We start from the raw sequence: 15,664 nt of genomic DNA, 5'->3' as shown, positions 1-15,664 counted from the left end.
TTGAGCCTTCAGCTGCTCCTGAGGCTGCACCTTCACCAATGGCCTTCCATGGCCTCTCATAGTACCAAGACTCAGCTGCTCTCCATGACCCCTTCATGCCTTCAAAAACCAGTACCACCTAGGTGACTCTTACACTACCAAGTTTAGCTGCTGGTATAAGGTATAACCTTGACCACATCTGGAACACAGCTTCATTTTGCTCTCAGGGAAAACTTCCCAGAAGATTTCACCTTAAGGTTGCTGGTCTCATTTTAATCACTGATAATTTCTCAGCTCCAGCAGACCAGTTATCAAGTATCCCAGCAAAGCAAAGGTCTCACTGGTAGTTCTGGTATCTTGTTAATCAGAACCACAGAAATCTGAACTAACAAATTGCCCCAAGAGAGCCATTAAACGTCCTTCCATAACTTCACAAATCAGGCCTCAGTCTTCTACATCACCCTCAACATTCTTATCTTCCAAGCTCTTATAGAAAGGCTCACCAAGTATTGAACACTCAATGGCTTTTCTTGCAAAAAATTACAAAGTTACAGAGTCCTTTCACATTCCTTCCCAAAACAACATGATCAGGTCTGTTACAAGCAATGTTCCACAGTTCTGCTACCACCTTTCCTTAGGCTTTCTGTTGCTGTGATGAAATACTATGACCAAAAAGCAAGCTGGAGAGAAAAGAGTCTATTTGCCTTGTTTCACATCATAGTCTGTCATGATGGAAGTCAGGACAGGGACCTGGGGGCAGGAGCTGATGCAGAGGCCATGAGGGTGCTGCTGATTGGCTTGCATTCCATGGCTTGCTTATCCTGCTTTCTTATAGAACCCAGGACCTCCTGACCAGAGATAGCACCACCCACAATGGTCTAGACCCACCCACATCAATAACGAATTAAGAAAACACCCTACAACTGAATATTATAGAGGCATTTTCTTAATCGAGGTTCCTTCTCAGATGACCCTAGCTTGTGTCAAGGTGATATAAAACTATTCAGCTCATCATCAGAAATAATGAAGCAGGTTGGTTTTAGTTTCTAGTTTTTTCTAGAGAGGTAGATACCAGAGCTGCCAGGAGTGGCATGGTCTGCACTCCAGAGAATGATCTAAAAGTTGTATGCTGCTGTGTTGATCCACCAAGCCATTTTCCTCTTTTCCTTTCTTCCTGTGACTGTGTAGCATGGCAGACTCAGGTACATCCTGGACTAGAGCAAATGTTTTAGTTAAATGTTAATACATATTTGAACAATTTTTTCATATTTTCTACACAATTTTTATCTTTGCTCCCATTTAGATATGTTCTTTTTTGGGTGTTACAGAGTTAGTAAATCAAGTAACAGCCATTCACCTGAGAAGTCTCTGGAAATACCCCTGGAGCAAGGAGATTCAGTAGTTACTAAGCGCTTTAAAATTAACTTTGATAATAACAAGAAAATTGCTGATAAAGTCAATGAACACAAAGTACCTGATTCTAAGGGAAAAAATTCAGAAAACAGAACCACCGGATGCTATAAACCACCAGCTATTCCTAACACAAGTTCATTTGAGGCAGTAGTGAGCTGCATTGGTGACGATGGAACTATATTTGTAGTTCCTAAATTATCAGGTAAGATCTATTCTGTTATTAAGATTCCTTCATTGATTCTGGGCCTAGCAGCTTAAGTTTTCTATGATAGACACACCTGGAAACCTTGACATGATTTAACCTGTCTGAACCTTACTTTCAGAGACTTGTGAGGGGGACTAGATGATTTTACCCAGAACATGCGGAATGCTTTTAATAACCCTAGATAATTGAAAGAGAAAAAAAATAAAAAAAATAAACACAGGGAAAAAAATAATACTAGATAAGCTGTTTAAGGGTCTTTTTTAGTTATTTTAAATGATAAATTATTTCAGCATACTATTACCAGAGCTCTGCAGCCAGAGGCTTTTCCGTGGGTTCAATGCTTGTCTACATTGTGGAGAAATCAGAGCCTGAAGAGATAGCTAAGTAGTTAAGAGTACCTACTTCTCTTTCAGAAACCCCAAGTTCAGACCCCAGTACCCAACATGGGTGGCTCAAAACCTGTAACTACAGCTTCATAATATCCAACATTGTTTTTTGACCTTCTTGGGCATCTGTACTCAATGCACATAGATCTACATAGATATGTTTACATACATATAATTAAAAATAAAAATAAATCTTAAAAAAAGGAACAAAAGAACAAGCTAGAAAGATGGCTGAGTAGTTAAAGACAAGCACCTTTATGTGATAGTCAGCGGGTGGGGATTGCTGTGCTGAGGCAGACTGCTCCAGGACCAGATGCACTTTGACCTCATCAGCTGATTGGCAGGTAGAGAAGGGAAGCGGCACCTTTCCGGACAGACAGGAAAAGGACTGACAAGGCTTCTGCAGAATGCTCTGTTTACTTGATAAGAATCTTGTTACCCAGTAAGAATCTGCCTAGATTGGGTCAGGGCCCTCATGGTAGGACAGTGGACACTGCCATTTTGAGACTGAACTTAAAGATGAACTTCAGAGAGCATATTAAGGGAAAGCTTTCACCCTACAGTCTGTCACAGTGGACAACGAGGTGGGGGGGTTGGGGGAAGAGGGAGATGGGGGAGGAGAGGGGGAAGGGAGGGGGAGTGAGAGGGGGAAAGGGAGGGAGGGGAAGAGGAAAGGGGAGGAGACGGGGAGAAGGAGAGAGGGAGGGGTGGGGAGAGTGCATGTGTGTTTATGCATGAATGTACAGACATATGTCAGATCCCCTGAAGCTGAAGTTACAGGTGTTTGCAGGACCTCTGGCTTGTTCCATGAACTCTGATCCTCATGATGGCTCAGCAAACATTCTTAACTACTGAGCCATCTCTCCAGCCACTTAAACTCTCTCTTTAGAGAGACACCCTTATAAAAATCCATGTAGCCAATACAAAATTATGCAACAACTTCTATCATAGAATTTAACAAATGTTGCCTTATATTAAGAAAAAAAAACTTAAGTTTTCAATAAACTGATTTTAAATGCTTATTTTCTAACATTTTTGCTTGACAATCAGAAATCATAGTATTGTAGTCATTTAAATGTTTTATGAAACATAGTAAACTCAAAGATATAAGACTTTAATAGGTTTTTTCCTAATTGTAAATGTGTGTGTGAGGGCATATGTGTGCCACAGTGTGTGTGTGTGTGTGTGTGTGTGTGTGTGTGTGTGTGTGTGTATGAAAGGCAAAGGACAGTTTTGAGGGGTGGGTTTTCTTTCTACTGTAAGACCTAGCGATCAAACTCAGTTGTCAGGTTTACATAGCAAGCACTTTTACCCATTTAGTCATCTTTCTTGCAAGCATCCATCTTAAGAAAAAAATTACTTTTTTCTTTTTAAATATCTTATTTGTATTTATGTTATGTGTCTGCCATGTATATGCTGGTACCAGAGGAAGAAAGTATGTTGGGAGCCCCTGAAGTTTGAGTCACCAGTGTAAGTGCTGGATCCTTTGGAAGAGCAGTGAGCACTCTTAACCACCGAGCCAAACTTCAAACCCCCATTTTAATAGATTTTTAAGAAATTAGGAATACCTAAATTTTTACAGTATGGCAGTATTGAACATATAATCAAATGTGAAATATATTTATATCAGAATAAAAGAAATTAAGATCATCTGCTTTTATTCTAAACCTCTTTATTTACTTATTTTTAATTATACATATGTGTTGGGGGAAGTTTATACATATGGAGTTGGATGCCCGTGGAGACATATGACATTAGATCTTTGGAGTTACAGGTGTTTGCCACCTCAAACAGGCTCAGGTCCTATACAAGAACATTACATGATCTTAACCGCTGAGTCATTTCCCCAGACCCATAAACCTATTTGTTTAATTAATTAATTAATTTTATGTTAATTGAGGTGGGGTGGCTGTGAAAGCCAGAGGAGGTTAGGTGTTAATATAGATAGTTGTAACCCAGGCTCTAGACTGCTGGAAGGGCAGTGGACACTCTTAAACACCAAGCCATCTTTTCAAAAGCTTTTTTTGTAAATCAGTTTTGTTTGGTTTGGTCTTCCCCTCAGTCTTGAATTCCAAAATTAACGTTTCAAAGAATTGGATCCTAGAGTTAACAGTTGTAATATCTACGTTTCAGTTAAGCCTGGTTGAGATTAAAACCTTGAATCACCAAGTTTATTTTAAAAGGAAGGGATAAAAATCAGGCAACTATTCCAAAAAGTCCAAAAGTCATCTTTAAAATATTCACACATCTTAAATTAGGCATACCAAGAATACTTTTATGTAGCAGTGAATATTAGAAAAGGAAACACCAGCCCTCAAAATCACCAGCACCGTAGGGCCACATGGCATCTTAATCTCAATCAGCAAAAACATCTCCATCTGACTGCTAAGTTCCCAATTTCCGTCCCAGTCTGCTGCCGGCTACTCTCTGGTCCCAGTAGCAACTGCAGCTCCCTGCTGCAGACTCTGCTTACATTCCCAGCAACCTGATAAAATCAAAACTAGAGGCTTGTAATTCATCAATCAAATTTATATTACTAAATTCCCATTCCACAAAATGTCAACTCAGTCAATTGATATTGATATAAACTGTCCCTCTAGATAAGACAAATTGTCCTGTAATAATCCATACCTCATAAGATAATCATAGCTACCTGTGGCTATTTAAAGCCACACGGAGGTGGATCATCTTCCTTCTCCATCTTGGCTTCTTCCTCTCCTCTCCTGTCTCTCTTGCCTTTCCAAAGCTCTGTCCCCACCTTACTTTTTCACTGTCCAATAATCACAGGCCTTACCTTATCTTGTGCCTGCCCTTACCTGCATATCAACCACAATTTTAGCATGCAGTGATTCTTTTAAATAAAAAAAAGTTGAACATGTTTAGCAACCTTAGGAGGAGACTAAATTCTTAATCTCATTCTTTTTTTTTATATATATGTGTAATTCCTGTGAGATTGCTTCGTCTCATGTGACCAGACACCTCAAGACTCCAGTTAAGATCCGAGTTACCTAGAATTACCTGGAGAGCCACAGGGAGCAATTTTCTCTATAGAGTCTAAAGGCCCCCAATGTAGATAAACCTATTGCTACAACCATTACATTTTCAGCCTTCTTTAGGTCAGTTTTGAGAGATCCACATTAAAACACAAAATGACAACACTTTACATGAATTCAGAAGCACTCTTAAAGTATGTGTGTGAGTACAGGATTTCATTATGTAACCTTTGCTGGCCTGTTCTGTAGCCAAGGGTGGCCCCAGATTCATAGAGATCTAACAATTTTTTTCTTTTAAGTGCTAATATTAAAGGCTTGTGTCACCTAAAACCTCTACAGGGATTAGTCAGCTAAACACTCTTAGAACCAAAAATTCCATAAGCTTATTATTCATGTGCTCATGGTTATTCCTTTTGTTTGTCAAGACAGGGATTCTCTGTGTAGCCCTGGCTGTCCTAGAACTCCCTCTGTAGACCAGTCTGGCCTCGAACTCACAGAGATCCACCTTTCTCTGCCTCCCAAGTACCCAGCTAGATCTCTCAAATTGTTAATTCAGATTTAAGCGAGACAGCAAAGGCTGCCCCAGTGAGTATTCAAACCTCTGACAATGGGGATATTTTATATCAGCTTGTACTCAAACTGACCAAGACAAAAAAATTAAGCCAAAGTCTCAAGGTACATGCCGAATTAGGCAACACTGAAAGCAAAGTGAGTGTTCTACCAAACAAAATGTGACTTCTGCTGTTATATAACCAGCCATTCAGCACACAGCTGAAGACATGGAATTCATGTTCCACAGCTTAGAGTACTTGGGATAGCAAAGAGCACTCACTCTGTAACTGGAGCTTTAGGCCAACTTCAAATACCACTGCAGAAGAAACTTGAATGATAGAGTTGATATTATAAAGGATTTACTAATAAACTTGCATAGAAGACATTAAGTCATACAACATAGAAATTAGCCAAGGGAATGCCACCTCCAGAATACCCCAAAGTTAAGTAGTGTGCTAACCAAACCTGTTAGAGACAGGCAGAATTTAGGACTGCAGGATGTAAATGTTCATTCACCAAGGCTGACTAGCAATTAGTCTTGATTCTTTTACCAAAGGTGACAGCCCTGACTTACAACCAGCTGAGACCCATCTATCAGAGAAGATGTTTCTAAATAGACAAGGGAGTAGTGCAGGGTGACAACCATCTTTAACTCTTGGCCTGCCATAAAGTCCCTGGTTTCCTTCTTAAGAAAAGCATAATTTTCCAGGTGGGCAAGATAATGGCTATTTGAAAGAGGGTGGCACTGGTGTGTTTAAAAACAGTTTTGCAATAGTATCTTTGCAAGGTAAATCCTCCACCTGCCTAAGTGGCAAGATTTACAGTCTCCTGTTTCTGTTGAAATTGTTCAAAGTGTAACCTGGGACCCAAACCTGAGACTTATGATAGCATCTGTGAAATGATAAGTCCAAGGTATACATAAGTTAACAAAATATTTTATTCATGGACAACTCTCCTTTGGGCATTAGCCAGAGCCAGATGTTATGGTGTCTCGTTTTTCCAGAGTGTAAAATACATTCTTACCCATAAAACCATGGGTGCGTATTTCGGCTGCGGTACCAGTTCTAAAGAGCCAATGTAGGACTGGAAATTGAGTTTGCTGTTAAGAGTGTTTGTTTAACCTGCAAAAGCTCTGAGTTTGGATCCCCAGCACCCTGAAAACTCCTCTCTTCTCTGAGATCAGAAACATGTTCTACTGTATGATTTTATTGAAGACATGTACAGTTCTCCTTTGTTGTTGGTTTATTTATTTATTGCCTGTTTTTCTATTTTATTAGGGTAAGCAGGGGCCTCTTTCTTTTTCTTTCTTTCTTTCTTTCTTTTTTTTTTTTTTTTTTTAAGTCTCCTGGGACTGCTTCTCACTGGTAGGATTATAGGAATGTACTACCAGCCTGGCCTTAAAGTTTTATATGTCACATAAGTCTTAACCCCATAACTGAGTTTTAGAAAGCTGCAAAGAGGACGTTTGACTTCACTTTTGTAGAGGTTTAATAGTTATGGCTCAGCCCTTTTGTTTAGTGTGCTTCACTTTCCCCACTGCTGGGTAAGGCTGACTTTACCAAACATCCCTGTTCTACTCTCTGCAGAGACCACACCAGCAGAAACACAGACATGGATGGAGGAAATTCTCACAAGACCCTACCCCAAGATGGATAGCCATGTATACACACACAACTCTATGAACAAGGTCATGACTTGGGAGCACAGACTAGGGACACAGGAAGAGTTGGAGCCGAGAGGGAGGTGGAAAAAATAAAAGCATAAAACCCTCAAATTAAAAAAAAAAAATAGTCTAACCTCTCTCTGTATATTCCCTTTAATCTTAATATAGCCTTTTCCCTCTTTAATATATACTATGTAGTATGCACATAAGTTACTTGTTCCATGTCCCATCTGTCAATACAAAACACAGCATTTGCTCCAGTGGGTATGAAAAAAATCAGTTATTCTGAGCAGTCTATGAGTGACCATGGTTCAGGAGCATGAATTCAAGTCTCCCTGAATGACACGTTCCAGTGTGGAAGCAGTTGCATTCTTTTTAATAATCACAGAACAAAAAACAGTCATAAATCAGTGCATTTGGATGTTCTCTATGAAAAAAAAATGAAAGTTTAAATTTACTAAAAATAAGAAGAAATCACCGTAAACACCTGAAAGCTAAGGGACTTTTGAGAAGATGTGGAACCTTTTTAAGGCTACCTGGATTGGCACACACATGCAATGTGTGCTTTCTGAAGTGATCTCTAATTCACTTATGTAACTCTCCCCCTCACAGTCTTAGGCTCAGCAGCTCCCTAGGGGAGACCCCTGATGATAAATAAGGGTTTAGTCACTATGAATATACTGGCATTTCCTCCCATCTGTTGAGCACCTGGATGCAGATTTTTTTACTTTGAGAAACAAAACCTGTGAATACTTCAGACAGAATAAAAACAATCTAGAAGCTTTATTTGACATGTTTAATCATTAATAAAACTGTTTGGCTGTCATGAAATGGTATTCCATCCGGTTCTCTTGAGTACAGATAATGTGGGTAGATGCTGTCATACCCAATTTACAGAGAACAAACTCAGGCTTATACATCTATCTAAGACAGTGAAACTGAAGAAGCAAGACCGAGGTAATCACCAACTCCAGAGCTTGTCTTTATTGGAATCAGTTATGGGAGCATATAGATTCTGTGGAAATAATGGGGCAATTTGTAGTAAAAGAAAAAAATAGAGATAGGGCTGAAGAGATAGTTCAGTGAGGAAAGTGCTTGCCAGACAGTGTATGAGCCTCAGTTCCACCTCCAAAACCCAGTTGAAAAGCCAAGTGTGAAGTTGAGAAGAAGGCTCAGTGGGTAAAGAGCTTACTGAACAAGGATGAGGTCCTGAGCTCAGATCTCTAGACTCACATAAAACCAGGGTGTAGAAGCCCTTGTCTGTAACCCCCATAGCTGGGAGCAGATAGGTGGATTCTAGGGATTCACTAGCTAGCCCTGTCTGGTTAGCTAAAACAAAGAAGTCCGGGTTCAGTAAGAGACCCTGTCTCCGAAAATGAGTTGAAGAAGCAGTGGAAGGAATCTGGATATCAGTGTCATGCTCCACAAGTGCAGGGGTGCACATGCGCACACAAGCACGTACACATAATTAGAAAATAGATTTATTTTAGAAAGTGGGCATGGTGACACAAGGAGACAGTGACAAGTGGATCTATGGGTTTGCTGGTCAGCCAGTCTAATCTATAGCTAGTTCCTCAATAGAACGAGACCCAGTCTCCGTAAGAAAAAGTTAAACCTGGCTGGAGAGATGGCTCAGTGGTTAAGAGCCCTGTTTGTTCTTCCAGAGGTCCTAAGTTCAATTCCCAGCAAACATGTGGTGGCTCACGACCATCTGTAATGGGATCTGATGCCCTCTTCTGGTGTGTCTGAAGACAGCTGCAGTGTACTCAGATGTATAAAATAATTAACTTTTAAAAAGGTAGACCAATGATGAGGAAAAACATTTGTGGTTGTCTCCTGGCCTCCACATGCACCTTCATACATGTATACACATCAAGAAAAGTTAGAATTTTAACATATCTTCGGTTAAACAGACTTAATGCATGACTTGTGCTGTAGTTGTCAGTGCTGTCAAAGTGACACCTCAAACCCTTAGTCCTTTAACGTTAGACTATCTGGTATGTGTTTAATTGAAAAGAGTGCTTTATGGTAATTGTAAATTCAAAATAACAATGATAAAGTATTCAAATGCTGTTAGTAAAGACAAAAATTGCTTTCTTTCTTGAGACAAGGTTTATCTGTGTCCCCATGTTGTCCTAGTACTTGCTCTGTGGACCAGGCTGGTCTCAAACTCACAGAGACCCACTTGTGCATCTGCCTCCCCAGTACTGAGATTAAAGGTGTGTGCTGCTGCCGCTGCCTGACTGTTAGTAAGAGTTTAGAACATGGAATAAGTGCTACCTGAATTAAATGTTTATAAAAATTCTGTTGGACACTTGAACTTAATTCTTTGTATTGCCTAAGTTATGAAGCTATTAGATTATTGGTAAAACATAATAATAACATATTTTCCTAAATGTATTATATTTTCAATAAACTCTACAGAGTTTGAGCTCATAAAAATGATGGATGAAATTCAAAGTAATTTAAAATGCCTTGGTCTTTTGGAGCCATATTTCTGGAAAAAGGGAGAACCTTGTGCAGTGAGAGGATCTGATACTCTGTGGTACCGTGGCAAAGTCATGGAGGTTGTGGGAGGCACCATCCGGGTAAGTCTGACTAGAGATAGAGGAGTGCATGGTCAAAAATGAGATCAAATCATCCTTTGGTAAACTTAGGAAGATAAATACATTGCAATATTATTTTTATTTCCTTTCTTTGCTCTTGCTACTCTTGCTCTGTTTGGGTTTTGGTTTTGAGACATGGTTTTACTATGTAGGCCATCCACACTATATGCTATTCTCCCACCTGAGCATCCCAAGTGCCAGGATTATAGACCTGCACCACTATACCTAGCCTTTGTTTTCAAATAGACTGAAAAGTAAATAATGAAGAAATCACTGGAGGTGGGATGTGACCTCTCATGCCTAATGGACATTCCCCTTAGTAGTAACTGGTAGCCCTGTGTGCACACATGTTATTAAGTAAAACAAGTTATGTATTAGCCTTTTCACAAATTTGTTTAAGACTTATATTTCCAAGTTGTGAGTTAGTTTACATTGTAGAACAGTGAAATAGTACCTATGTTTCTTTCAAACTCTATAAAAATAGCTTCATGTGGGCTGGAGAGATGGCTCAGTGGTTAGAGCACTGACTGCTCTTCCAGAGGTCCTGAGTTCAATTCCCAGCAACCACATGGTGGCTCACAACCATCTGTAATGGGATCTGATGTCCTCTTCTGGTGAGTCTGAAGACACCGTCAGTGTACTCACATTAAATAAATAAATAGATAGATAGATAAATGTTTTTTAAAAATAGCTTTATGTATGAAAAATGAAAATATAAAACATAAATATATCAACTTACTCAGTGATAAAATATTTAAAACATTTTTAATTTTTACTTAGAAATTGACATTTTTGATGATAGTACATAATAATTATTACATAGTTAAATTTTCAGCCTTTTACATGTATAGATTTTATAGAATTACTATGCTTTTCCAGTGAGACATCACTCCAAGAACTTAGTGATTAATGAGGGAATAATTCTTGAATAGTAGTGCATAGTTGGTTCTGGCTAATGCACAAAAAGGAGCCAGCCCTGAACAGAAAGTTTTAGCAGTTTATATGCACCTGGATTATGCACTCCACATACGCTAGTATTCTTAAGTCCCGGTCAGGTCCCAGCTCCAAGTTACTCTTGGAACAATTTAAACAGGGACAGGAGACTACAAGTCTGGTAAAGGATAGTGTCCGGATTACTTCTAAGTATACACACCAGTGTTGTTCTTTTCAAATCGCTGTTATCCAGGGTCATCTTCCCTACCTGGCAGAATTATGCTTTTCCTTCTTTTAAAATTTTTTTCTCATTTTTTATTAGATACTCTGTATTTACATTTGAAATATTATCCTTTCCCCCGCCCTGCTCCCACCCCCCCTCTCCAGTTGCCTTCACAAAGGTGCACTCCCTCCTAATCACCCTCTCCACCCCATTGCCTCTGCATTCCCCTACATTGGGAAAACATGCCCTCCCTGGACCAAAAGCCTCTGCTCACATTGATAATTATGCTTTTCCTAATAGAGCACAGGGAACTTGGTGTTGATTGTGACCCTGTGCTGATCTTTTGAGCTGGCCTGCAAAGGCATGTTCTTTGATATTGGGGTGGGTCTAGTGGCCAGTTGCAAATCAGGGTTGTCGCTTTCATGGAACGTAATTGGAGGTCAATGTTGGTAAACAAACATTAGTAGAAATGAAGCCTAAACTTCAAGTATAATACAGAATTCTCTTTCCTAGAATTTCTAACAAGCCTAACTAGTACAGTATCTTCCAGTCATTCTGGGGGCAGCACACCTTTAGATAAAATTCAACTTTGTGTAACCTAACATTTCCTCCATGGTTTACTTCATAACATCAGTTTTGCTACAAGTTTCCTCTGCATCATAAACACATTACCACACTAAAATACATTTGGACAGACATTATTTTCTTAAACTACACAGAGAGATCCTATCTTGAAAACAAACAAGCAAGAAACCTTATTACTACTCCTTCTTTTAAGATAATGTAACAATTGAATTATCAAAAGTAAAACATTTCAGAAGAAAGGTAGCTGAGGAATTTAATACTCAAGTGTTTTGGTTGTGGTTTTAAACTTGTATTTTAATTATTTACATGTGTTTGTGTGTAGGTATGTGCAGGTACGTGCACATGTTTGCATAGGAGCTGGAATTACAGGTGGCAGCTGTGAGCCTCTTGATGTGGTTGCTGAACTGTCCTCTCTAGTCCTGTTATAGTGTATCATTTGTGTGTGTTTGTGGGGTCTTGTACACACCACTACATGCATATAGAAGTCAGAAGGAAGCTTTGTGGAGTCAGGTCTTTTCTTCCATCTTTACATGGTTGCAGGGATTGGAGTCAGATTGTCAGGTTAACTCAGCAAGCACTTTCATCTGCCAAGTCATCTTACCAGCCTCTTAATACCCAAGTTTTAAAAGTAATAATAAAAATATTTGACTTATAAGCTACCTGTATGAACAGTTCTTTTAACAATGAAGTTTCATTCTCTATGAGAAGAGAGAATATTTATTTTCCTTTTTATTAAAAAATCAAATCTTAATTTAGTTATTTTTACAGGATATGGGTGTGGGATCATCTCTTTCCCCTTTTATAAGGCATGGTCTCAGTATGCAGGTCTTGCTGGTCTGGAAATAAATGTGTAGACCAGGCTGGCCTCTAACTCCTAGAGTTCTACCTCCCTCTGTTCCTGAGTGCTAAGATGTCCTGCCATTGGGTACAAACTTTCAGCTTATTTTGTCCTTTTCAGACTGTGTAGCATAGATAGGCCTTGAGGTCCAAACCCTCCAGCCTCAGCCACCTGAGAGCTAAGATTATAGACACAGCCCTTGCTTTCTGCTCTGTGCGCTCATTTGTTTGTTTGACAGGATCTTCTGGTTAGCCATGGCTGGTATGGAACACATTATGTAACTCAGGCTGTTCCTAAACTTCTGGCTGTCCTTCTGCTGGAGTTAGAGCCACCTTAAGACCCAGTTAAACTTTAAAATGTTGTTTATCGTATGTGGGGAGGGGTGCTTCCTGCCACACATTTTGGAGTCAGAACGGTTTTGTGGAGTCATTTCTTCCCTTTCACATTTATATCATCCCAGGGACCAGACTTAGGTCTTCAGTCTCGAAGGGAGAAAGAAAGAGAGGGTGTTGTATGGCTGTTTTGCCTGCATGTAGTCTCTGCACCACGTGTGTGCAGTGGCCCCAGGAGCCAGAAGATAAAGTCAGATCCCTTGTAACTGGAGTTACAGATTGTGAGCCGTCTTATGGGTGCTGAGGATTGATTGACCCTCTGGAAGAGCAGCCAGTGCTCTTCCCTGATGAGCCCCACCACCACCACCACCACATAAAAACCTTGTTAAAACTAGGAAATCCACTTTGTCATCCAGATCTTAGTAATAAATCTTAACCAAAACTTTGCTTGGTCTGTTTTAGGTACAGTATTTAGATCATGGGTTCACTGAGAAGATTCCACAGTGTCATCTTTATCCTATTTTGCTATATCCTGATACGCCCCAGTTTTGTATTCCCTGTCAGCTCTATCAGACTTTACCGGTGAGCATATAGTAGTTTGTGGGTGATTTTGAATATTGTCTTATAGTAGTAATATTTTAGAAATTAGAGTATTTAATGTAATACAAATTAATCCCTTCCAAATGTAATACAAATTCTTCTTTTAAGTTTTTGGTGGTGCAGTGGTGGGTTTATTCTGTTTGTTTCTAAAGACAGGATCTCACTGTATAGCCTTGGGTGTCATTATTACTATGTAGACCAGGCTGACCTCAGAGAGTCTCCTGCCTCTACCTCCCAAATACTGGGACTAAAGACATGTGCCACCACACCTGGCTCAGGGTTTGTTTTGTTTCTGTCTTTAATGTGTCTGAGCTGAGTGTTTTGCTTGCATGTGTGTAAGTGTGTGCATGTGGTGCTCATAGAGACCAGAGGTGGAGTTAGATACCGTGTGGGTGCTAAGAGCCAACCCAGTGTTCTTACTGAGTTTTTTCTCCAGCCCATACCCTTAACCCCCAAAACAAAATTTAAAAATAACCACAAGTAAAAGACAGATCCAGGCTTTTAATGAGGAGGACTACAGAATTATACTGGAGTATATAAAACCTGTGAGTAAGCAGCTCACAGTATATACTCACGCTATGTTGATAAAGCCAAAAATCCTAATTCTCCACTGTTGGCAATAACAAAGCTCAAACAGTAAGCTCCTTTCCTTTTCCTGTTGTAGTTTTTGGGGCTCCAGGGTCAGAAATGGCTCAGCTGGGTGGTTTGGAAATGAGTCCTTTGTGATAGTGATTCAAGATATCATTGGAGGATATTCATTCGAAGGACCCCTGGGGGCCCATGAGCTACTTGCAAAGGACTCATTACATGGTGGTTGTCTCACCTAGAGACTCTGTCATGTTAAGAAATTTTAAAGTTTTACTTTTAACATGTTGTCTTTCAGTTTTGAAGGTTGTCTTAGAGGGTTCTTTTGGGGAAGTGGTCTTGTAATTTTTGAGATAAGATTTTTTGCAACCCGGCTGGTCTTGAACTCCCCCTGTAGTGGAGAATGATCTTGAGTTCTTAATCTCCTGCTTCCATTTCCCAGGTGATCGGGTCATAGGTATGTGCCACCATACCTAATCAGTGTGATTCTGATGGTCAAGTCCGGGATCCTGTGCGTGCTAGGCAAGCGCTCTAACAACTAAGCTGCACCCCCACCTTAGTTTATGCTTTGAAAGCATAAGACGTTGAGTATAATATAGAGAAGCTCAGACAAACAGTTTTTAAAAGGGTGTCTTGTATTTTTCTAATACATACATGTTTGCCTGTGGGTATGTACATAAGTATGGGTACCCACATAGTTCAGAAAGAAGAGGAGTCACATGTCCTGGAGCTAGAGTTACAGGTAGATGTAAGCTGCCCAACATGTTTGCTAGGAACCCAATTCCAGTCCTCTGAATGAGGAGGAAGAACTCACAGGTGCTAAACAATCTCTCCAACCCCAAATAGGACATTTTAAAGATAATTTTTGTTGACTGCCCATGACATTCATGTATATTTAGTTCTACTACCAGGCATTCCCTGTTTATGGCTATTTCTTTGTGTCTTAATTTATTCTTTCTTGGTCACACATTATGAAAGTATATGTGTGTTATTATACACAGGTTGGGGATGTCTGGCAGCCAGATTCCATAGAGCTGCTTCAGGAGCTGCTTTCTAAGAGAGAGGTGGACATTCACATTATGGTAAGTGGACTTTAAAATAGAGTTGGGTGAAACTGCCGTGAAATAATTTGAAGACTATTTTTATGATAAGCCATGTTATATGTGTCATTCATATGTAAATATAAGTTAACATATAAGAATGTTGCTATTTTAGTACCTGTGCTGGATTTGAGCAAGCCTAATTGTGAGCAAGTTGCTGAGATGTTTCATAAGCATTAAAGCAGATAATTGAAAGATTTGTCACTAATAGTTTCCTTAAGTAAATGCAGGCGATATGGCATTATTGATGTGGAGTCAACTGTCATGCAGCACTGTGTATGGTACAGACAGTCCTAGCAGAGTGTGTCGCAATCCCTAGCCTCACAGTCCTCCCCTAGTTACTGAAGCAAGACATCCATACTAAAAAAATGGCACAAGCCAGGAGAGTGGTGGGAAGACACACACAGCAGACTTAACAGGGGAAGAATTGAAGGTGACAGTCCTGAGAAGGAAGCAGAGGCATCCTGGGACAGCTTAGGAAATAGTCTGGTAGAAGGATAGAGGTTTCTAGAAAGGGGAGTGTTGTGGTAAATATTAAAAAGTGACTTAACCTTTCATCTCATGCTTTGCTGGCTTCCTCAGGGCCATCTGGCACTACCAGGATTTTTGTCTTGGCATTCTACACTGGCTCTAGGGACTCGGGCAGGGTCACTCCACCTCCCCTGTTGCTT

General features: G+C 39.9%; 1 protein-coding gene across 1 annotated transcript in view; it reads left to right on the top strand.

Annotated features, from left to right (window-relative positions):
- The window catches only part of RNF17 (ring finger protein 17), a gene marked incomplete at its 5' end in the record, with an annotated part of 104,206 nt that overhangs the window by 70,983 nt on the left and 17,559 nt on the right, over nucleotides 1-15,664 (top strand). Inside the window, 4 exons of the mRNA XM_080926543.1 lie at nucleotides 1,308-1,594; nucleotides 9,616-9,779; nucleotides 13,171-13,290; nucleotides 14,895-14,975. Of these exons, the coding sequence (XP_080782669.1) occupies nucleotides 1,308-1,594; nucleotides 9,616-9,779; nucleotides 13,171-13,290; nucleotides 14,895-14,975 (652 nt within the window). The remainder of the gene's footprint in view (nucleotides 1-1,307; nucleotides 1,595-9,615; nucleotides 9,780-13,170; nucleotides 13,291-14,894; nucleotides 14,976-15,664) is intronic.

This window comes from Micromys minutus (genome assembly GCF_963924665.1).
Source record: "Micromys minutus genome assembly, chromosome: 12".
Classification (NCBI taxonomy): domain Eukaryota; kingdom Metazoa; phylum Chordata; class Mammalia; order Rodentia; family Muridae; genus Micromys; species Micromys minutus.
Note: the sequence above shows the minus strand (reverse complement) of the source record. Positions and strands in the feature narration are given on the sequence as shown.